Below are 17,304 nucleotides of genomic sequence, written 5' to 3'. Positions count from 1 at the left end.
TCCATGCTTAACACTGTCTTTCAGCAGTTGTAGTGCTGAGACACTTACAACTTCTATACTGTAATTCCATCTTTTAACTGAGGTGTGATAACAGCTACAACAACAGTTCTGCTTAACCACTATGTTAACTACCATGTATAACAGCTATATAATGCTACAGCTATGCTGTAACTGCAAAGTCATCCACCTAGCTGTGCTTTAACTGGTATACTAACAGCTTTGCTCTAGCTTCCATGATAACAGCTCTCTAGCTTCCATGAATATTGCTTAGAAGAATAATATATCATCATCATGTCATCTTGAACATGTTTGATTTATCTAATCTGTCTCATAACAATGTCAGTTTGTTTCCTAGTGATCATTGCTCCCAACATTAATCTTCTTTAAAGGAATTATATATCTGTTCAATATATACTGGATCATGAAACCCATCTGTGTTACTGTAGATATGTCACATGTAGGTTTGTGTTTTTAAGGGAACAGGAGACAGTGGTTCATTACAAACTGATTGAATATTGGTCAAGCAGTAATAGAACTGATTATGGATCTGTCAAGTTTGATTTATGAAGTCATGTTATCTATGTGAGTCTACATAATGTGGCGTCTGTTATGCTAACAGGTGGGGCAGTCATCATGTTTTTCCTGTTGTTCTCTTACAGGAGCACATTCGACATGAACAAATTTTCAATAACAAGCTGTATACTTTGAAATGGTCATAATTTCAAGTTGTGTCATTTGGACATTCAAGTGGAAAACAACAATATGTCAAGTTGGTATAAATGAAATATTGTTTATTGTTTTACAACAAATGACACAAAGTGTTTTTAAGACAAATTTGTAATGCTGTTCAGGGCTGAATCTAGTGTTTTATTACTAGTACTGAGGGAAACTGCAGCCCAGTTATAAGTCTGACTTGCTCCAGGAGCATGTAAATTTTTTAGTGGGTAAACTCTGAATATAACATGTAAATAATTCAAAAGCATATTTTTTTCATTGCATGTCGCAATAAAAGCAGTGAACGCAAGCACAATTTGTCTAGTGGAACTAGCTAGGTTTTTATCTTAGGTTGCACCTGGTGCAAGTAGGTTAACATCTCTTAAATTGAGGCCTGCTATATATTTTAATAGTTAATAACATTCAAAACATTTTTTTGTTCATGTATTTATGGAAAAAGAAGAGGAATGGAAATTTTGGTTAAAATATTAATAATTGTCAATCTATTGTTTCTCTTGACAACACCTGTGGAGCAGATATAGCTGAGGAATTAAGTACAAGTTTCAGTATTTAGAGCAGTTACATTTCTACATCTCAGAGGTAGTTGGTCTCCTGGCAGAATATAATAGGGAGTGAGTGAGAGTGAGTTTATGCCACTCTCAGAAATATCCCAGCAACATCATGGCAGGGGACACCAGAAATGGACTTCAGTCATTGTACCCATTTGAGGAATTGAACCTGTGTCATAGGTGACGAGTGAACATTTTAACCACTCAACTACCCCACTGCCATGACAGTTACGAAGAAACACAAACAAAGCCTACCTGTTACTGTGTTATTTTCACAAATAGAGGGTATGTTTGTTTAAGACATAATTTACAGAAAATGGTGTTTCATATAGTAAACAACTTATGTTTCTAAAGTCTATATTCAAGTAAGGATAATATAGAGTCTGGTGTCGCCATGGGAACAGGTGAAGGTAACTGTAGAGATGGATAGAGCTATCAAATTATTCCAATCGAAGACTTTGTAATCAATGGCCTTACATGACTAATGTTTCCTTCGTGTGGCTTGACACGGACTGGGGAGTGACCAAACGCTGTAAGGGAGAAATCATCGAATATAAATTGAAAACAAGGTCTGTGTGGACTTGATTGATTCTTGGCAGATTGGGGAGGCTTTAGACAAAAGGTGATAAGGTCAAAAGACAACATTCAGGGAAAGTAAATTATCGAAGCAATGTACACCATGACATTGTTTGATTTTGAGTGGGCATTGTCATTCGTTATGGGTTGTAACTGTCTCACATTGTCACATTAATATGGTCCTCATACACAGTACAACATCCAAGGAGTGTTATACATCCACACATCACTGTTATATACTCAGTAGAAATAAGGGAACACCATTACCCACCACCCCACAACCCCCTCATATACATGCACACATCATTGTGTGTATACTCAGTACAGCAAATAAGGGAACACCATTGTTGGGTAGGTAGGGTACAGGGTTAAGTGTATAGCATTTGGAGTCAGTCTTAACATGTATACCATTTCCTGATATATTTTTAACAAGATCATAAGAAAGCAAATTTTCATGAATTATTGTCATTCATGATGCATGTAGCTGGTTCCCTGCGCCCACTTTAAAATGAAAGCCTGTAGCTGTGACAGTACACATGTTTTGTGTTACAGGCATCATGCACAAAAGTGGGCCCCGACATGCCCAGGTGTCAGTGTGATGACGGCTGGGTGGGAGACGGCTTCAGCTGCCAACAAGAAAACCCATGTATTCGCCAGGGAGACTGTGGAGGCAACGCCACCTGTAGGACTATCACTGTCGGAGATGTAAGGAAAGATGACCTACCTTCATGACCAGGGCAGTCTTCGTAATATTGTCTGAAGGATGAAATAAGCCTACACAGTATTTATACTTGCAACATCCATGCCAAGAATGAGGTTGATTGATATACTGGTTGTACGTTACAGGATGTATATGTATTCAAACAAGGATTTACATATAGATATATATCTATCTATCTATATCTATCTATGTATGTATATATGTATGGATGTATATATATGTATATATATGTATATGTGTGTATATGTATATATGCTGTTATTGCTACCATTCAATCAATGGAAATTCTGTTTTGGCTTGCAGTTCACATCTTCAGGCATTTCACTGTTTAGGTCATGCAAACAGACATCAAAATTGGAAGAAGACAAATGTTTGTATTTCTCTTTCCAGACCAAAACTGTCTTATTCTTTTCATAACCTCAGATCCTGCATATGTATTTAATTTTAACTTTTGAAATCTGTGAGCAAGCATAAACACAACATCCATCACAATTCATCTGTATATTTTACAGGTCTTTGCTTTTTGACAGAGTGAATAATCTAGTTTCAAAGACTATTGAACAATAGAGTTTTATGATGTAGACTTCCTGGCTGAAGAAATCATATAGATAGCAATAAAATGGCAGTACTTTCACTGATGTGGTAGCTAGAGATGAGAATTAATGTTAAGCTAGTTAGGGCTGTTTTATTTGTTTGGTCAAATAGATAATTTGTATTTGTTTCCTTGCCAACCGGTTTGTAATTTGTATTTTCCATCAGAAAAGTTCTGTAGATGTTCATAGGTGATGAAAGACTGGTGAGTATTGAAGCAGATATGTCACGATAATATCTTTGTAGATATTGTTTATGTCTTTTGGAATAAAAAGTAAACCATTTTGCAGATAGATGTTATTTTGTATTTCAGTACCACTGTATATGCAATGATGGCTTTTTCGGTAATGGGTCTGTCTGTATTCCCACGAACAGCTGTTTGTCCAACAATGGAGGATGTCACGCCAAGGTGAGGGCTAACTCTATCAACATTTGGTATATGAAAACAACACTTTATGCAAGGGGAGGTACAGAGTTTTCGTACAGAGAAACCCTGGAATGGTTCAGGTTGTAATACTGAAGTCAGCAAAGTCTGTACTACATAATGGCAGTACATGTATAGTTTGGAGCAGACAGTTAAGTGACTGATATCTTGAGCATTGATCTACAATGCATCAGCCCAGGAAGTGATCCTAAAAACCCAATCCCAGAGTCCTCCTGATACCAAAAATAGGGCTCTGACAATATATCAGAATAGCGAGAATCATGATACATTATCTGATGATAAATGTATCGATATTTTTGTTCTTATGTGATATGCATTGCTGACATTCAAATTAACAACTGTCACTAGAATTTGATGGTTATATATACATCTACACTGTTACTTGCTATCAACATATACTTTCTCAAAGAAAATAACTAAAGATAGCAGACTGTAACATGCGAGGTATTGTGATACATATTGTATTTACCCTGGATAAATAATCTCTACCAAATCCTGAGTACAATCTATGTGTGTTTCTCTGACAGGCGTTTTGCATCTCTGTGGGCCCAGGGCTCAACAACTGCTCGTGCATGCAAGACTATGGCGGTGATGGTTACACCTGCTACTCCAGCATTGCTCAGGAAATCCAAGACCATCCACGACTCAAGGTCCTGGCAGGGCTCATGAAGGTAAGACTTGTAATCCATCCTCCTGACCACTGTACGTGGAACAAGTTCAAGTGTTGAACCCAGGACTTCATTTTGTATTTCAGGAAATGGTACACCTGCAAAACACCAGATACCTACCTACCTGTCATATTGTTAAGTGACACATCACCCTAACCTTAAGGCTAAAACTTACCCTTACCCTAAACCTAAACCTTTACCTCGACTTTGACCTTGTCCTTACCCTAAACCTAAACCTTACCCTTACCCTTACTCTTACCCTTACCCTTACCCTTACCCTTACCCTTACCCTTACCCTTACCCTTACCCTTACCCTTACCCTTACCCTTACCCTAAATTTATATCTTACCCCTAAATCTAACCAAATGTAAACTTTCATGCTTTCAAACATGGCAGATTTTATCTGGTATTCTGTAGTCTTACCCAGGAAAATACTCTGGAGAAATATTATTAAGCAAAATGTTGACATAAACTTGCTTAGTTTTCTTCCCCCCAACACCAAATCCATGTTACCTTTCCCACTCTCTATCAAAACACTCTTCTCTCCTTTATGTATACATGCAGCATAGTTTTGCATTTACACCCATGTATAATGTCAGTAGTGTAGAAAAATATACATAATATTTACAACTTGTGTTTTGTTATTTGTGAATTGCCATACTGATGTTTACTTTTTGACCTGTCAGAATTTGTTTTCAGCAACACATGCTTATCTTAACAGGCGACAAATTGGGTTTTATGGACTAACTCGCTCATGTGGTGACACACGTCATCATATCCCAGTTACAGAGATCATTGCTCGTCAGGTCAATCACTGGATTGTCTGGTCCAGACTCCATTATTTGAAGACCATCATCATACAGCTGGAATATTGCTGTTTGCAGCATTAGATAACACATAAGTAAAATTTAACTGCATAAATATTTTCATATTCAGCAAGTTCATTACTTCCCTTATCTTGTTCATGTCACAGTGTCTTTTTAGAGGAAACCTTTAGCAGGAAAAGGGTTTAATGTGTCCGATGTGGCTTTTAGCTGTCTCTACTCCCATGTATAGATTAGATGTGTCTGGCTATACCATACATCTGAGAGACGGCAAACCCAAATATGACATCATGTTGCAGTACCAATGAAAACACTTTACTGGAAACTTTGATCTTATTTTGATCAAAGTGACATATTATCAGCGTATATGCTGATTAGGCAATATTTCAGTCCACACTAAAAGGCTTTTACTGTTGGGTTCTTGTGTATGAGTTGAGATGATGGAATGAGAAGGGAGGTTTCCTTCAGCTGAGGGAATGTGGGATTGTGTATGTTATACAATGTTGGAGGACACTCTCAGACAGGAGTAGAGGATGGGTAAAATATTACAAGAGGCCAAGCATTGTTTTATGTCCCTGTGATGAAAATAGTCACCTTTGTCATATTCTTCTCACGTGTTAAAATAACCTTTGGTGGGTCCTTGTGCATTTTTTCATAGCCCTTGCTGAAAATTAAAAATCACTTAATATGTTTTGTTTTAACATTTCCGATATTTAATGCATCTATCCAGATAATCATGACATGACCCAAGTAAGTATGGTATGTTTTAGGCCCCTCCCCTGATTTCCACTGCCCCACCCATGCCTTTAGTAAATGACAGGTCTTGAATTGACAGGAAGTAATGACTCCAGTTATGGGGGAGCAGGACATAAAACACCCAGACATAAACCACCCAGACAAATGCCACCTGGACATAAGCCACCCAGAGAAATGCCACCCGGACATAAGCCACCCATAGAAATGCCACCCGGACATAAGCCACCCAGACATAAGCCACCCAGACAAGTGCCACCAATACATAAGCCACTAAGACAGATGCCAGCTAGGACAAGATGATTTTGTTGTAAAATTATGCAGCCTTTAGTTTGACCTTGAATGTGTTGAGAAGTCTGTTATTATAGCATTGTTTTGAAAGTAGGACTAACTTTTTAAATGGAGAGTCTTGGGGAGAGTAGTGGACTCACTGCTGGGTAATCTGAATGTTGTATTAAATGGCAGTAACTGGAAGTCTGTAATAATAGCATTATTTCAGGTAATGGATTGGTATGTGGTGTGTAACAGTTGCTTCAACTATCACGATTCCGTGACTATTGTTATCCATCAGTTTCAAGTACAACTATGTTCTTGCCACATAATGGTAGATGGGCAGCCCACTCATCTGATGGTAGGTGACCAGATGGTGGACACATGAACACGTGCAGACACCAAGTGTAACTAGTAACGTGCTGTATCATGTGAACAAAATACTGTGACTATGAGTCCCAGTTCTCCCAGCTGCAAATGGGTACCGTGTGAGGATGAAGTTGTGTGATAACATGCTGTACTGAGTTGCCAGAGAGTTAGGTAAAAAAAAAAAGAATTCCAGAAAGTAGACATGGATTGATCAAGGGTTTACTCTAGCACCTTGAACATGTTCTGGCAGTCACTAATTCACTGACTGACTGACTGACTGACTGACTGACTGACTGACTGACTGACTGACTCACTGACTCACTCACTCACTCACTCACTCACTCACTCACTCACTCACTCACTCACTCACTCACTCACTCACTCACTTCATGGTAAACGAATCTAACACCACAAGAATCAACTGTCTTTAATTTAATGTAAATTCAAAGCTTGACATGTAAAATAGTTCATAGTGATGTCTCAATTCACTAACCTTGGTGCAGAGCTCGCACAATCTTGAAACCGATGCTGAGGTGGTGAGAGTACATTCACAATAATTAGTATTGTAATGGCAATAACTGTCATAACTCCACACTGGTCACATATATTTTACACTGAACAATAGCCTGTCACTCACAGCTAGTGGTTCTTGCATCATCCCACAAATGTTCATGATTGGTCTTGTTTAGATCACCTGAATGAAAGTCAGTTGAGCTCATGTCACAGATAGATACCCTTTGGCATTGTCGTCACCTGGAAACATCATGTCCTGAGAACCATTGGACCAATGAGGACAAAACTACCTGGCGTCACCAATGATGATACTTAAAGTAGTTACTTTCAACATGTGTTCTAGGGCAACCAAAAATTTGCAAATTTTTTACCATTAACTAGTGACTTTTGTTTAAATTGGATCCCATATAGACTCTGGGTTTCTTTTTGTGTGTGTTTTTTGTTCCCTGCTGCAGTGTGGAACATGAGACTGTATATTCAGCAGTGTCTGTACATATGTAGGTATGTCCTAATTCTTGTTATCATGATATCTCATGAACTGCTGCACCTAGTGTCTTCAGATTATGTTGACTGCCTACATCTGGGGATTACGCAGACACCAGTTGATTTGAGTGACCTTGACCTTATTTCCATGATCACTACGACTCGTCAATCACTTTTCAAACTCTTGTCAGTGCGATATCTCATGAACTGTTGTACCCACTGTCTTCAGATTTGGTGACTGTGTACATTGGGGGATTATGCAGGCACAAGTTGATTAAGGGGACCTTGACCTAATGTTCAAGATCACCCAGACTCTTTGATCACTCTTCAAATGCTTGTTAACACAATATCTCATGAACTGTTGCACCCAGTGTTTTCAAATTTAGTGACAGCCTACATTGGGGGATTGATTTGTGTGACCTTGACCTTTTCTTCAACGTCCCCCCACTTTACTCGTTGACCCCTTCAAACTCTATACAGTCAGTGGCCAAAAATCTGTTCGCAATTCATGTTACGTTGCCCATGTTTTGAGCTGTAGGCTGACTTTGAAAGCGTCTCGCCATGTTGATAAGCCACCAATCGTAATGCAATTTGGGGTACAAATTTCACAGGTCACAAAATATGTGTTGCACCCATAATGCACAATTACCTCTGTTTCTTTGTCGTCTGCTATCTTGCTGCCTGGCAGCCGAGAATTGACACCTGATCAAAGAAATCTAATTGTTGAGTTGGATTAACAAGACCAATGAAGCTACAAAATTGCTAATTTGACCGGTATAAACCCTAGAACAATTCACAAAACTTTAAAGCGTTTTCGGGAGCGTGGCTCAGTGAAATCGTTGCCGAAAAGCGGGTGGCCTCTCAAATCATCGCCAAGAAGTGAATGACGACTTTTTTGTCTTGTAAAAGGAAGAAGTCAGTCAGAAGAAGACTGTTCACTGAGGGGTATCGTAGACGTGTGGTAAGCAAGAAAATCACCATTTCTCATGTTAATAGAGAGAAGAGACACCAATTTTGCAGGAGAAAATTGCACTGGAGAAGACATCAGTGGGAAAATGTCATTTTTAGTGATGAGACACAAGTCCAGATCGGGGAAGACAGAAAAGTTTATGTGTGTTGGATGAGCGGTTGCGACCCGATTGTTTGGGGATTCGTGTCGATCATGAACGAACTTCTAAGTTTTCAGTCATGTTTTGGAGATGTGTGTCGGCATATGGTGTGGGAACTTTAAATGTCGCTGATGGCAACATGAACACCGATAAGTACATTGCCATTCTTGATAGCCATTTAGGGCCTGTAGTTGCCAGGCGTTTTGACAACTGCAACTGGATTTTCCAAGAAGACAATGCTCCTTATCATGTGTCCATTCGGGCCAACCGCTGGAAACAGGCAAATCATATTCCGACTTTGCCATGGCCCCCACAAAGCCCAGATCTCAATATTATTGAAAATGTGTGGAAAACCGTTAAAAATCAACTCAAAGCAAGATTAGGTGACATTAACTCAAGAGGAGATCTCATCCGTGTGGTGAATCACATTTGGAATGGTCTTAGTCCTGTTTACATTCGTCGTCTATATGACAGTTTGCCAAGACGACTGAGAGATGTCCTGAGACAACAGGGTCATATCTCTAAATTCTGAAAATATGAGGTGAGTACCTTTATTACTTACATAGATATGTGAATTTAAAGAAGGGACCAGACCTTGCTATAAATAGCCGTGACATCTGCGGTGCAAACAGACTTTTGGCCACTGACTGTATATACACCTTTTCATGTCTCCAAAGAATCTTTTTATTATGGGGCTCTTTTTTTTAGTTGGGTGTTAGTATCAACTTTTAGTCCTTAGTATGTAAGTGCAAAATATATGAAAATTAACTCTTACAACTCCATATCTTCATTTCATAACTGTAGTAATCTATAAGAGAACGTTTTAAGTGATATGGATATGAGTTTCCCTAGCGACCAGTTATCACCATGTTTTAGCATTTTTCAATGATTTGCTCCATTGTTTCTTAACATAATAAAATATAATATATCTTGGTGATAGATTAGCTATTCACCAACATTTCCAGCTCATTTACTGTGGCCGATCATGTTTCTCTGAAAAGCGCCTGCAGGAAGCATGGTAGTGTATGTTGTTCTCTCCCAAACAACTAACAAGACCAGTTATTGCCTTTCTGAATCATTCATGTTATTCACCAAACGTTACATAAATTTGGTAATAAAACTATTGTGTTTCAGACCTTGACATGTTTAGGAAATTTCAAAATTGGAAATTGTTTTTTAAAAAAAAAAACAATTTGAAAGAACATACCTCGCTGTCATTATGAATGTTGACAAATGCTGATATGAAACTGATGGCAATATGGAGATGTCGCCTCATGGTTGAACTTATCAAAATTAACTTTTTGAGTAGTTGTTTACAATTTTGGTAATGTTTGTTTTCTCTGGGAAAACGTAAAGATAAAGGAGAAAATTGACATTTTTATTTTGTCAGTTTCATCTGCATGGTATCTGTCATGTACATAACATGGAGATGGAAATGTAGGAGAATTCAAAGTTTCGTGATTGCGTGTTGGCAGTAATGGCACTTCTTATGGACTGAAGTTTAATGTCATAGATTCACAACATAGCCAGGATGATTTTCATTCAATTCTCATCATTTATTAAATATCAAGTCAACACACTAATGGTCACGTGACATCACCCCGACGTGTTTGGGTCTTGTCTTCTGAGGGATTCATATCTGTAATGTCTACAATGTATAATAGTTTCAGAGATATTAACTTTTGTAGCCTATAACTTTGTGATGTGTCAGTGTGTGAAATGCTATGGAAAAGAAATAGTCAAACTGTCTGCACAAGCACTACAGCCTGGTGTTGGTGATAACTGGTACGCGGCGATATCTGTTTGTTAACCAGTGTAGGTAAAATTACTGGAAAACAAAAGTAGCCTTGGAAAAGACAAAGCTGAGGTGCATAGCCATGTGTTGTGTCAAACCAGTTCCAGAATGTATTTCTGTTCTGTTTCACACTATTGATCCTACGTTTAAATCTGTCCATTCAGCATTTGTAAAAACTTTAAATTACATGAAGATCAATGAAGTAACTACTTTTACATGTTCCACACCTCACTACATTGCTACAAGGAATATCTTCAGGATGATTTACTGGAAAAATGTAACTAGTTTGTCCAAAAATAAACCGTTGATTTTTTTCAGATGCTTATGAGTCAAGTTCTTCTTTTACATGCACATATAAATGCTTACTGAAAAAAATGTTTGGTCTCTAAAAGATTCAAGGCCCTTCCTGGTTTGTACTGAAAATACTCAAGGGGATGAATTTGGTAAAACTGTTTGTTAAATACTTGACATTTGACACTGCACTAGGCAGTTTGCTTATATGTCTGACAAATAGAAAATACTAAACTATGTCCTGTGTAATACCATATTATGAAATGAGTTAGCAAGTGAAAGCAAGTTAGATACCAATACCATTCACGAGTTTCATAAATATGGTGTTACATGGGACATAGTTTAGTATTTTATTTATTACACACCCAACATTAGCAAAATAGTAACAAGCTATGTACTTCTTTCCTGAGTATTCGATGAGTGTGGTGACACTCAGCTTTCCAAGAGTCAAGCAAGGTCTAATACTACTGTGACACAGATATTAGCAATGTGATGTCATAACTTTGTCATTCATACAAATAACATCACGTGATGTTATTACACAATGTTATTAGACAGTGATATCTTCAATGGGCGAGTAATAAATGAAAGTATACAACCATGTTTGATGAGGCTAGAGATGAAACATACAAATGGCCACTCTAGTGGAGGCCGTCATTGATGAACGCACATGCTTCATGTCAGTGAGTGTCTAGCAAGAGGTAAGTCTAGGTATGTTTTGATGCTGTTTTTTGCTATTTGGTCTAGTTCAATTTTATTATTTACCCGTGAAGATCCGGGTTAGAATTTATTATTTTTTACCCGTAAAGATCTGGGATAGAATTGGTCTTCAGCACCCCATGTTTGCTGTAAGAGGGAACTAATGGGATCGGGTGGTCAGATTCACTGACTTGATGACACATGTCATTGTATCCCGATTGCGTCGTTGATCACTGGATAGTCTGTCCAGACAGGATTATTTACAGACTATTGCTATGTTGCTGGAATATTGCTGAATGCAGCATCAACCATTAAAGAAACAAAACACCAGCATTATAAATTCTTTCATTCCTGGCAGTTTTAATTGTATTAGTTATGGTTGCTAATTTTCATTATAGAAATGGCAATTTTGAGTGTTGTTCTAAACAATGTGTATTGGATGATGTTGCAAAATAACTGATAGCAGAACTAAGGATGGAACAATGAAAACAGAAAGTAGGAAGTTGCATATAAGTCTGGCTCCAACCACCTTCCATAGGCACGGCCTGGTAATAGTTTGAGAGTCATGTAGAGTGTCAGAGCTATGAACAAGGCTAATAGCAGTCTGTGGTATCAATATACCCAAATTGTCTGTGATTATCTCAGCAATATGTACGCAAGTTGGGATTGGATAAGCAGACGATCAATGTCCACTGCCCAAAACACAAGAAAACAGAATAATTATCTATGTCGGTGTTTAGAAATACTTAAACAAATTTGATATGTGTGTATCAAAGATGCAGAAAATAAGAGAACAGTAATTAAAGAATGTTTTAACCCACCAAAAATAATGTATGAAATATAAAAACATGATGTGAGTAACTGTATATTGATCAGACAATCCAATGATCGATATGATGAACATCGATGCATGCAGATGGAATATGATGAGTCAAATGAGTGGACTGTTACTTTTTGTAGAAGCAGATATGTTACCTCTGCAATGAGTAAACAACTTACTGTTAATTTATTTCCTAATTTACAAAGGTCAGATGAACCATCAGATGTCTCAGAATTTCCACAACATCATTTGGATCAACTGTGCACATGTTTTCACATTAAAGCTTATAGAGGGATAAGATAAGCCATTTGTCTCAGATGCTGAATCATATCAGCATGCCAGGAACAGCTGATGGTGGAGTTGTATCCTAGACTATGTTTCTTTCAAGGACCCATGCATACTTTCTTAATCCTCAAAACTTACAATGAGGGAGGGACACTCACTCACTCACTCACTCACTCACTCCATTCGGCTCACTCACTCATTCACCCACCCACCCACCCACCCACCCATCTAACGATCCAACCAACCAACCAACCAACCAGCCAACCAACCAACCAACCAACCAATCAATCAATCAATCACAGATAACCAACCAAATATGCAATAGAAATATCATATTTAAGTTTTATTATGTATTTTATTGTTTCTTGATGAATTTGACCTTAGCCCTTTGAAATATGTCAGATGTGTGCCTAATGCCATGATGTAGTGTGTTATGCCACCCACAGAAAATTAGGGACCAATAATATTGCATTGATTGTGTTGTAGTAAAGTGCCTGTTCCTAGACATCTTGATTGAGTTACTAATGTGTACAAGTCATGAGCATGCATGGTTGCAGGGCAGCCAGCATAGACAACAGTAAAATCATCATATAGTCAAGGGCAAAAGAAAGTATACTCAGTTTGGGTCTTATGTTGAAGGAACTGTTCAGTGTATGTATTATTTCAGTGTAACTATCACTTATTCCTACAGCAGTATGTAAAATGTATGTGGCTTGATGATACTCATGTAAGAATGAATTGGTTCAGTGAAGACTGGGAAAGAAAAGAAATGAATATGCAGCTGTGGCCCCGTACCATGTTTGAAACATAATGAAAAAGTTAAAAAAAAAAGAATTTTCTAATACACATCATCCAAGATATCCATCAACTCCTGTGAAAAAAAGACTTGGATTTTTAAAGTTTAAGATCAAGTTATTTTTTTAGAAACTTAAACCAGTTCAGTTTTTGTTATATTATGTTATAACTTAAAGGGGCACTGATGTGGAGCGAATAATGTTTCTCGCCAACGGTCTAATTACGAAACCAAACTGCAAATTGGTCAGCGCCCACTCTCTGTGTTATGCTTAGAATTGAAGACTGGGGAGGTATAGACTGTAAGGGCTGAGATTTAATGGCATAAGAATGAACCAGGGTCATTTTCTTTTCATTATCCCCATTGTCTGGGAAAATAGTGGTGTAGCAACATGACTATGACAAGATAATGTGACACCATATGAGCCAAAATGTTGTATTGGTTTCTAAAGGAAGGATTCGTTTGGCTTCGTGTAAGAGTTTATGTTATTGGATCCAGCAGTGAGGTTGCGTGTCACAATAACCTGATCTTTGCTCATGTTCTCAACCACCAGTTTGTCTTGTCTCTACTCAGACAATGAGTGTTGATAGTTTTGCGTTTTAGACTTGAGTGAGTGATGATAGTTTTACATTTTAGACTTGAGTGAGTGATGATAGTTTTACCTTTTAGACTTGAGTGGGCAAGGATGGTTTTACATGTCTTACACCAGTATATTACTCTAGCAATATCATGGTGGGTTACACACGGAAGGGGCTTCACACATTGCATAATGTAGGCAATTGAACCAAGGCCTTCAGCTGCATAAACAAACAATTTGTCCTCCAAGACTATCCTATTGTTCTATGACTGACTGTTCTACCACACCATCAAACACCATTCACTCTATCTCTAACACGCCATATGGCTGGAATATTGCTGAGTGCGGCTTAAAACTAAACTTACTGTGTCTAACCTCCAAATCACTAATTCCATTAATATTGTATCAGGAGACAGTGAAGAAAATCTCATTTGTCAAAAGTGTACAAAGGTTTTGTTTCTGAGTAATGACTATTTGCTTTCAAGGAAATGATCACTGATGGTATTGATGAGCGGAAACTCCTGTGTTTCCTCTTCTTGTTGTGATAAATGGTGCTCACTTTATGAATGATCACCCCCTCTAACCCACTGATGCAGAGACGAGGGGCTGACACTGCACTTTGTGTCACCATAACTTTACCACAGACCCCTGAACCCTGGTCCCCAAAGCTAACTAACAATTACTTTCTCATTACTACTGACGACCCTGACAACTTCCGTACCATTAATTCCAAACAGAGGCTGAGCCATGACATGCTGTGTATCGGCTAGTTAATAACGGAGAATTAAGCAGATAATCTACTGGCTGAGAGTACACTGAGCTGATTGGAGACTATCCAACATTCAGAATTCGAACTTGTTCAGATCATAGGTCCAGTACAACACTATTTTTCACTAAGGATGCACATTACACAGAAAATATTTAAAGGTCAGTAGGGGATTGTAACAGCAGTGCAATGTTTGAAGTGAAAGGTTTATTGTAGTATTCTTGTGACTTTCTTAGCATGAAGTAAAAACAAATTGCTGAGTAGGGAACATGTGCTGTGATGTTTTACTAATTCTTGGCAAAAGGACATGGTAATTAAATTGAAGAGTGGACAAAAGAGCCCTTTAATGCAATTTGAAAATACAAAGTGTAGGCAAGCAAACTGGGAGCGATCGTTAAAATAGCACAGCTCAACAAACACTGGGGGAGCAATTTTATCCACCATTGTGATTCTTTTGTTTTGCTGTCAATTTATCCTATCATTTTGTTGTGATCTTTTTTAGGCTATATATATATTTTTTCACATTTTTGTTTTGGTCGAGCATTTGAGATTAAGTATAACATAAAGTATAATAAGCTGCTGAGCTTTTTGTTTGATTTTTTGGCCTTTGATGAAGTGTATTGTGGGACAGTTTTTTTTAGTGATGTGTGCTAGTTCGTTTGAAACATGTTTTTTGTAAGATAGCTAAATATGATATTATGCCTGTTCTTAGACGTAATAAAAGACATGATGTGACAAATTTGTGCTCATCATGAAGTCGGTGGTGTTTATTTCTTTCAGTACTGAGCCAACATTGATGAACGTTATTCTCCTTGTTCAAGGGACATGTTAGAATATCGAGATGGAGTGGAGTCACTATTCTCAACTAAAATCTCATTGTGCTTTGTAAATAATGATAAAATAACCATCAACCAATTCCACATTCTCTTGTCACAAAGTTTATGCCTTCTTTTACATCTTCCCGTGTAACCTCTGTTCTAATATTTCCCGTTTCTTGTACAATTCCCTATCAATGAAAAATCACAAGAAGAATTATATCCTCTCTATCTAATCTGATCATGTGTTACATCCGTTTAGATCCAATATGGCGGCTGCGAAGGATGGATTCGGTGTTCCATGTTTTACTGAAAAAGCAGAAACTAGCCCAACAGACAATGCAGGAATCAAATAACAATATGTTTTTGTTGATGTGACACTTACATATATTTAATGGCTAGCATTTCCATTGTCAACGACGAGGGTTGAAATGCCATTGGTCTGTTATTACATGACTGGGTTCTGTCTTGACGAAACATTTGCGCATCGTGCTGAGGAAGAGGGTCTCGTTTTCCCATAGCTTATGGAATGATCTTTTTTGAAACGTCGGCGCTTATTGCACAACTAAATCTGATTGCAATCACATATTCAGAACACTCCCACCATGAAAGAGCCATATTAGAACAGGTTAAGTAAGACTGTATGACTGGAATAACCCCTGTGGGAAGATAATGGCAGTTCCATGGTACTTGACTGGCTTACAAGTCTGCTTAATATGTCTTGCCTATCTGTTTAAAATCAACACGCCACATTCATTAGCAAACTACTGTCTGCTGATTGGCTGACAATATACTCTTAAAAAAAAGTAGGGGAACCTGAACTTTGAAGTCTGGTAGAAAGAAAGCATGTTGAGGAACGTTACAATGACACTCATCTTGTGTATGCAGCATCATTTCAAGTTATCCCTGCATTATTGAATAGCAGAATGAAACGCAAAATGTTTCACTGTGCTTTTCCTGAATGGTCATAAAGGGAGATAACTAAGGATGGTTTATTTTCTGAAAATAATTATTAAATTTGAGGTTTTGTTAAAAGATAAGTGAAATAAAGAGACAGTTTATTTTTGGGTACATTTATTGACACATGCAAATGAGAAATTGTAGCAACAATTTTGTTACTTAGTTTGTACTCATAATTGTATACCTTAATACCTGTGAAGTGTGTCACGTGACAGATTTGACATGGTGTATGGTTCATACACCCTGGCAAATCTGCCTACTTGTTTTCGTATCCGTTTGTTATTAACCAGTCAGAATTTAACAAATATGTCTAAAGGGTAATAAATCCCTGTAACGCACAACTGCCTTTTTCTGAAACTTTGTTTCTGAATGCACAGGTTTAGCTCGAATAAAATTTTGAAAGTCCTTTGTTTTGTGTTGTGTTCCTATTAGTGGCCCCCAAGCAGTATCTACATAGTAATCTCCTCTTATGTATTACGGTATCTGTTAAGGTGTCCTTCCTGTCAATTGAGGTATACCCTAAGATGCAAGGCATTATGGTTGACAGAGGGGAAAACAACTATTGCAACAGTGATTGTGTGCTGCATCATCTATTGCAACCAACTATTGCAATGTTTTTATCTCCTTGATATCTCTTATTTAAAGTTATTTCTCAAATGAATGTAATGTTTTTATGCAATAAAAGCAAGTGAGTAACTTGAAACCTAGATCAAATAAATAGTTTAAGCATAAACTCAATGAAGCTGCAAGTCTGCACCCAAACATCTTGTATTTTGCACTAGGCATTTATCAAAGGAAGTCAATTACTAAACTATCAATTGTAACACATACTATTGATCCATCAATAGTTTTTCATTTCTACCATCACTATCAGAGACTCAACAATCGCAATCCATTG

The 17,304-nt window shown here is 37.7% G+C and overlaps 1 protein-coding gene across 1 annotated transcript in view; it reads left to right on the top strand.

Annotated features, from left to right (window-relative positions):
- The window catches only part of LOC137295535 (stabilin-2-like), a 208,550-nt gene that overhangs the window by 124,114 nt on the left and 67,132 nt on the right, over positions 1–17,304 (top strand). Inside the window, exons 22-24 of the mRNA XM_067826919.1 lie at positions 2,412–2,564; positions 3,485–3,580; positions 4,144–4,287. Coding sequence (XP_067683020.1) covers positions 2,412–2,564; positions 3,485–3,580; positions 4,144–4,287 — 393 coding nt within the window. The remainder of the gene's footprint in view (positions 1–2,411; positions 2,565–3,484; positions 3,581–4,143; positions 4,288–17,304) is intronic.

The sequence above is a fragment of the Haliotis asinina genome, chromosome 9 (assembly GCF_037392515.1).
Source record: "Haliotis asinina isolate JCU_RB_2024 chromosome 9, JCU_Hal_asi_v2, whole genome shotgun sequence".
NCBI lineage: Eukaryota > Metazoa > Mollusca > Gastropoda > Lepetellida > Haliotidae > Haliotis > Haliotis asinina.
The sequence above is the reverse complement of the archived record's forward strand: the minus strand, read 5'-3'. Positions and strand labels throughout refer to the sequence as shown.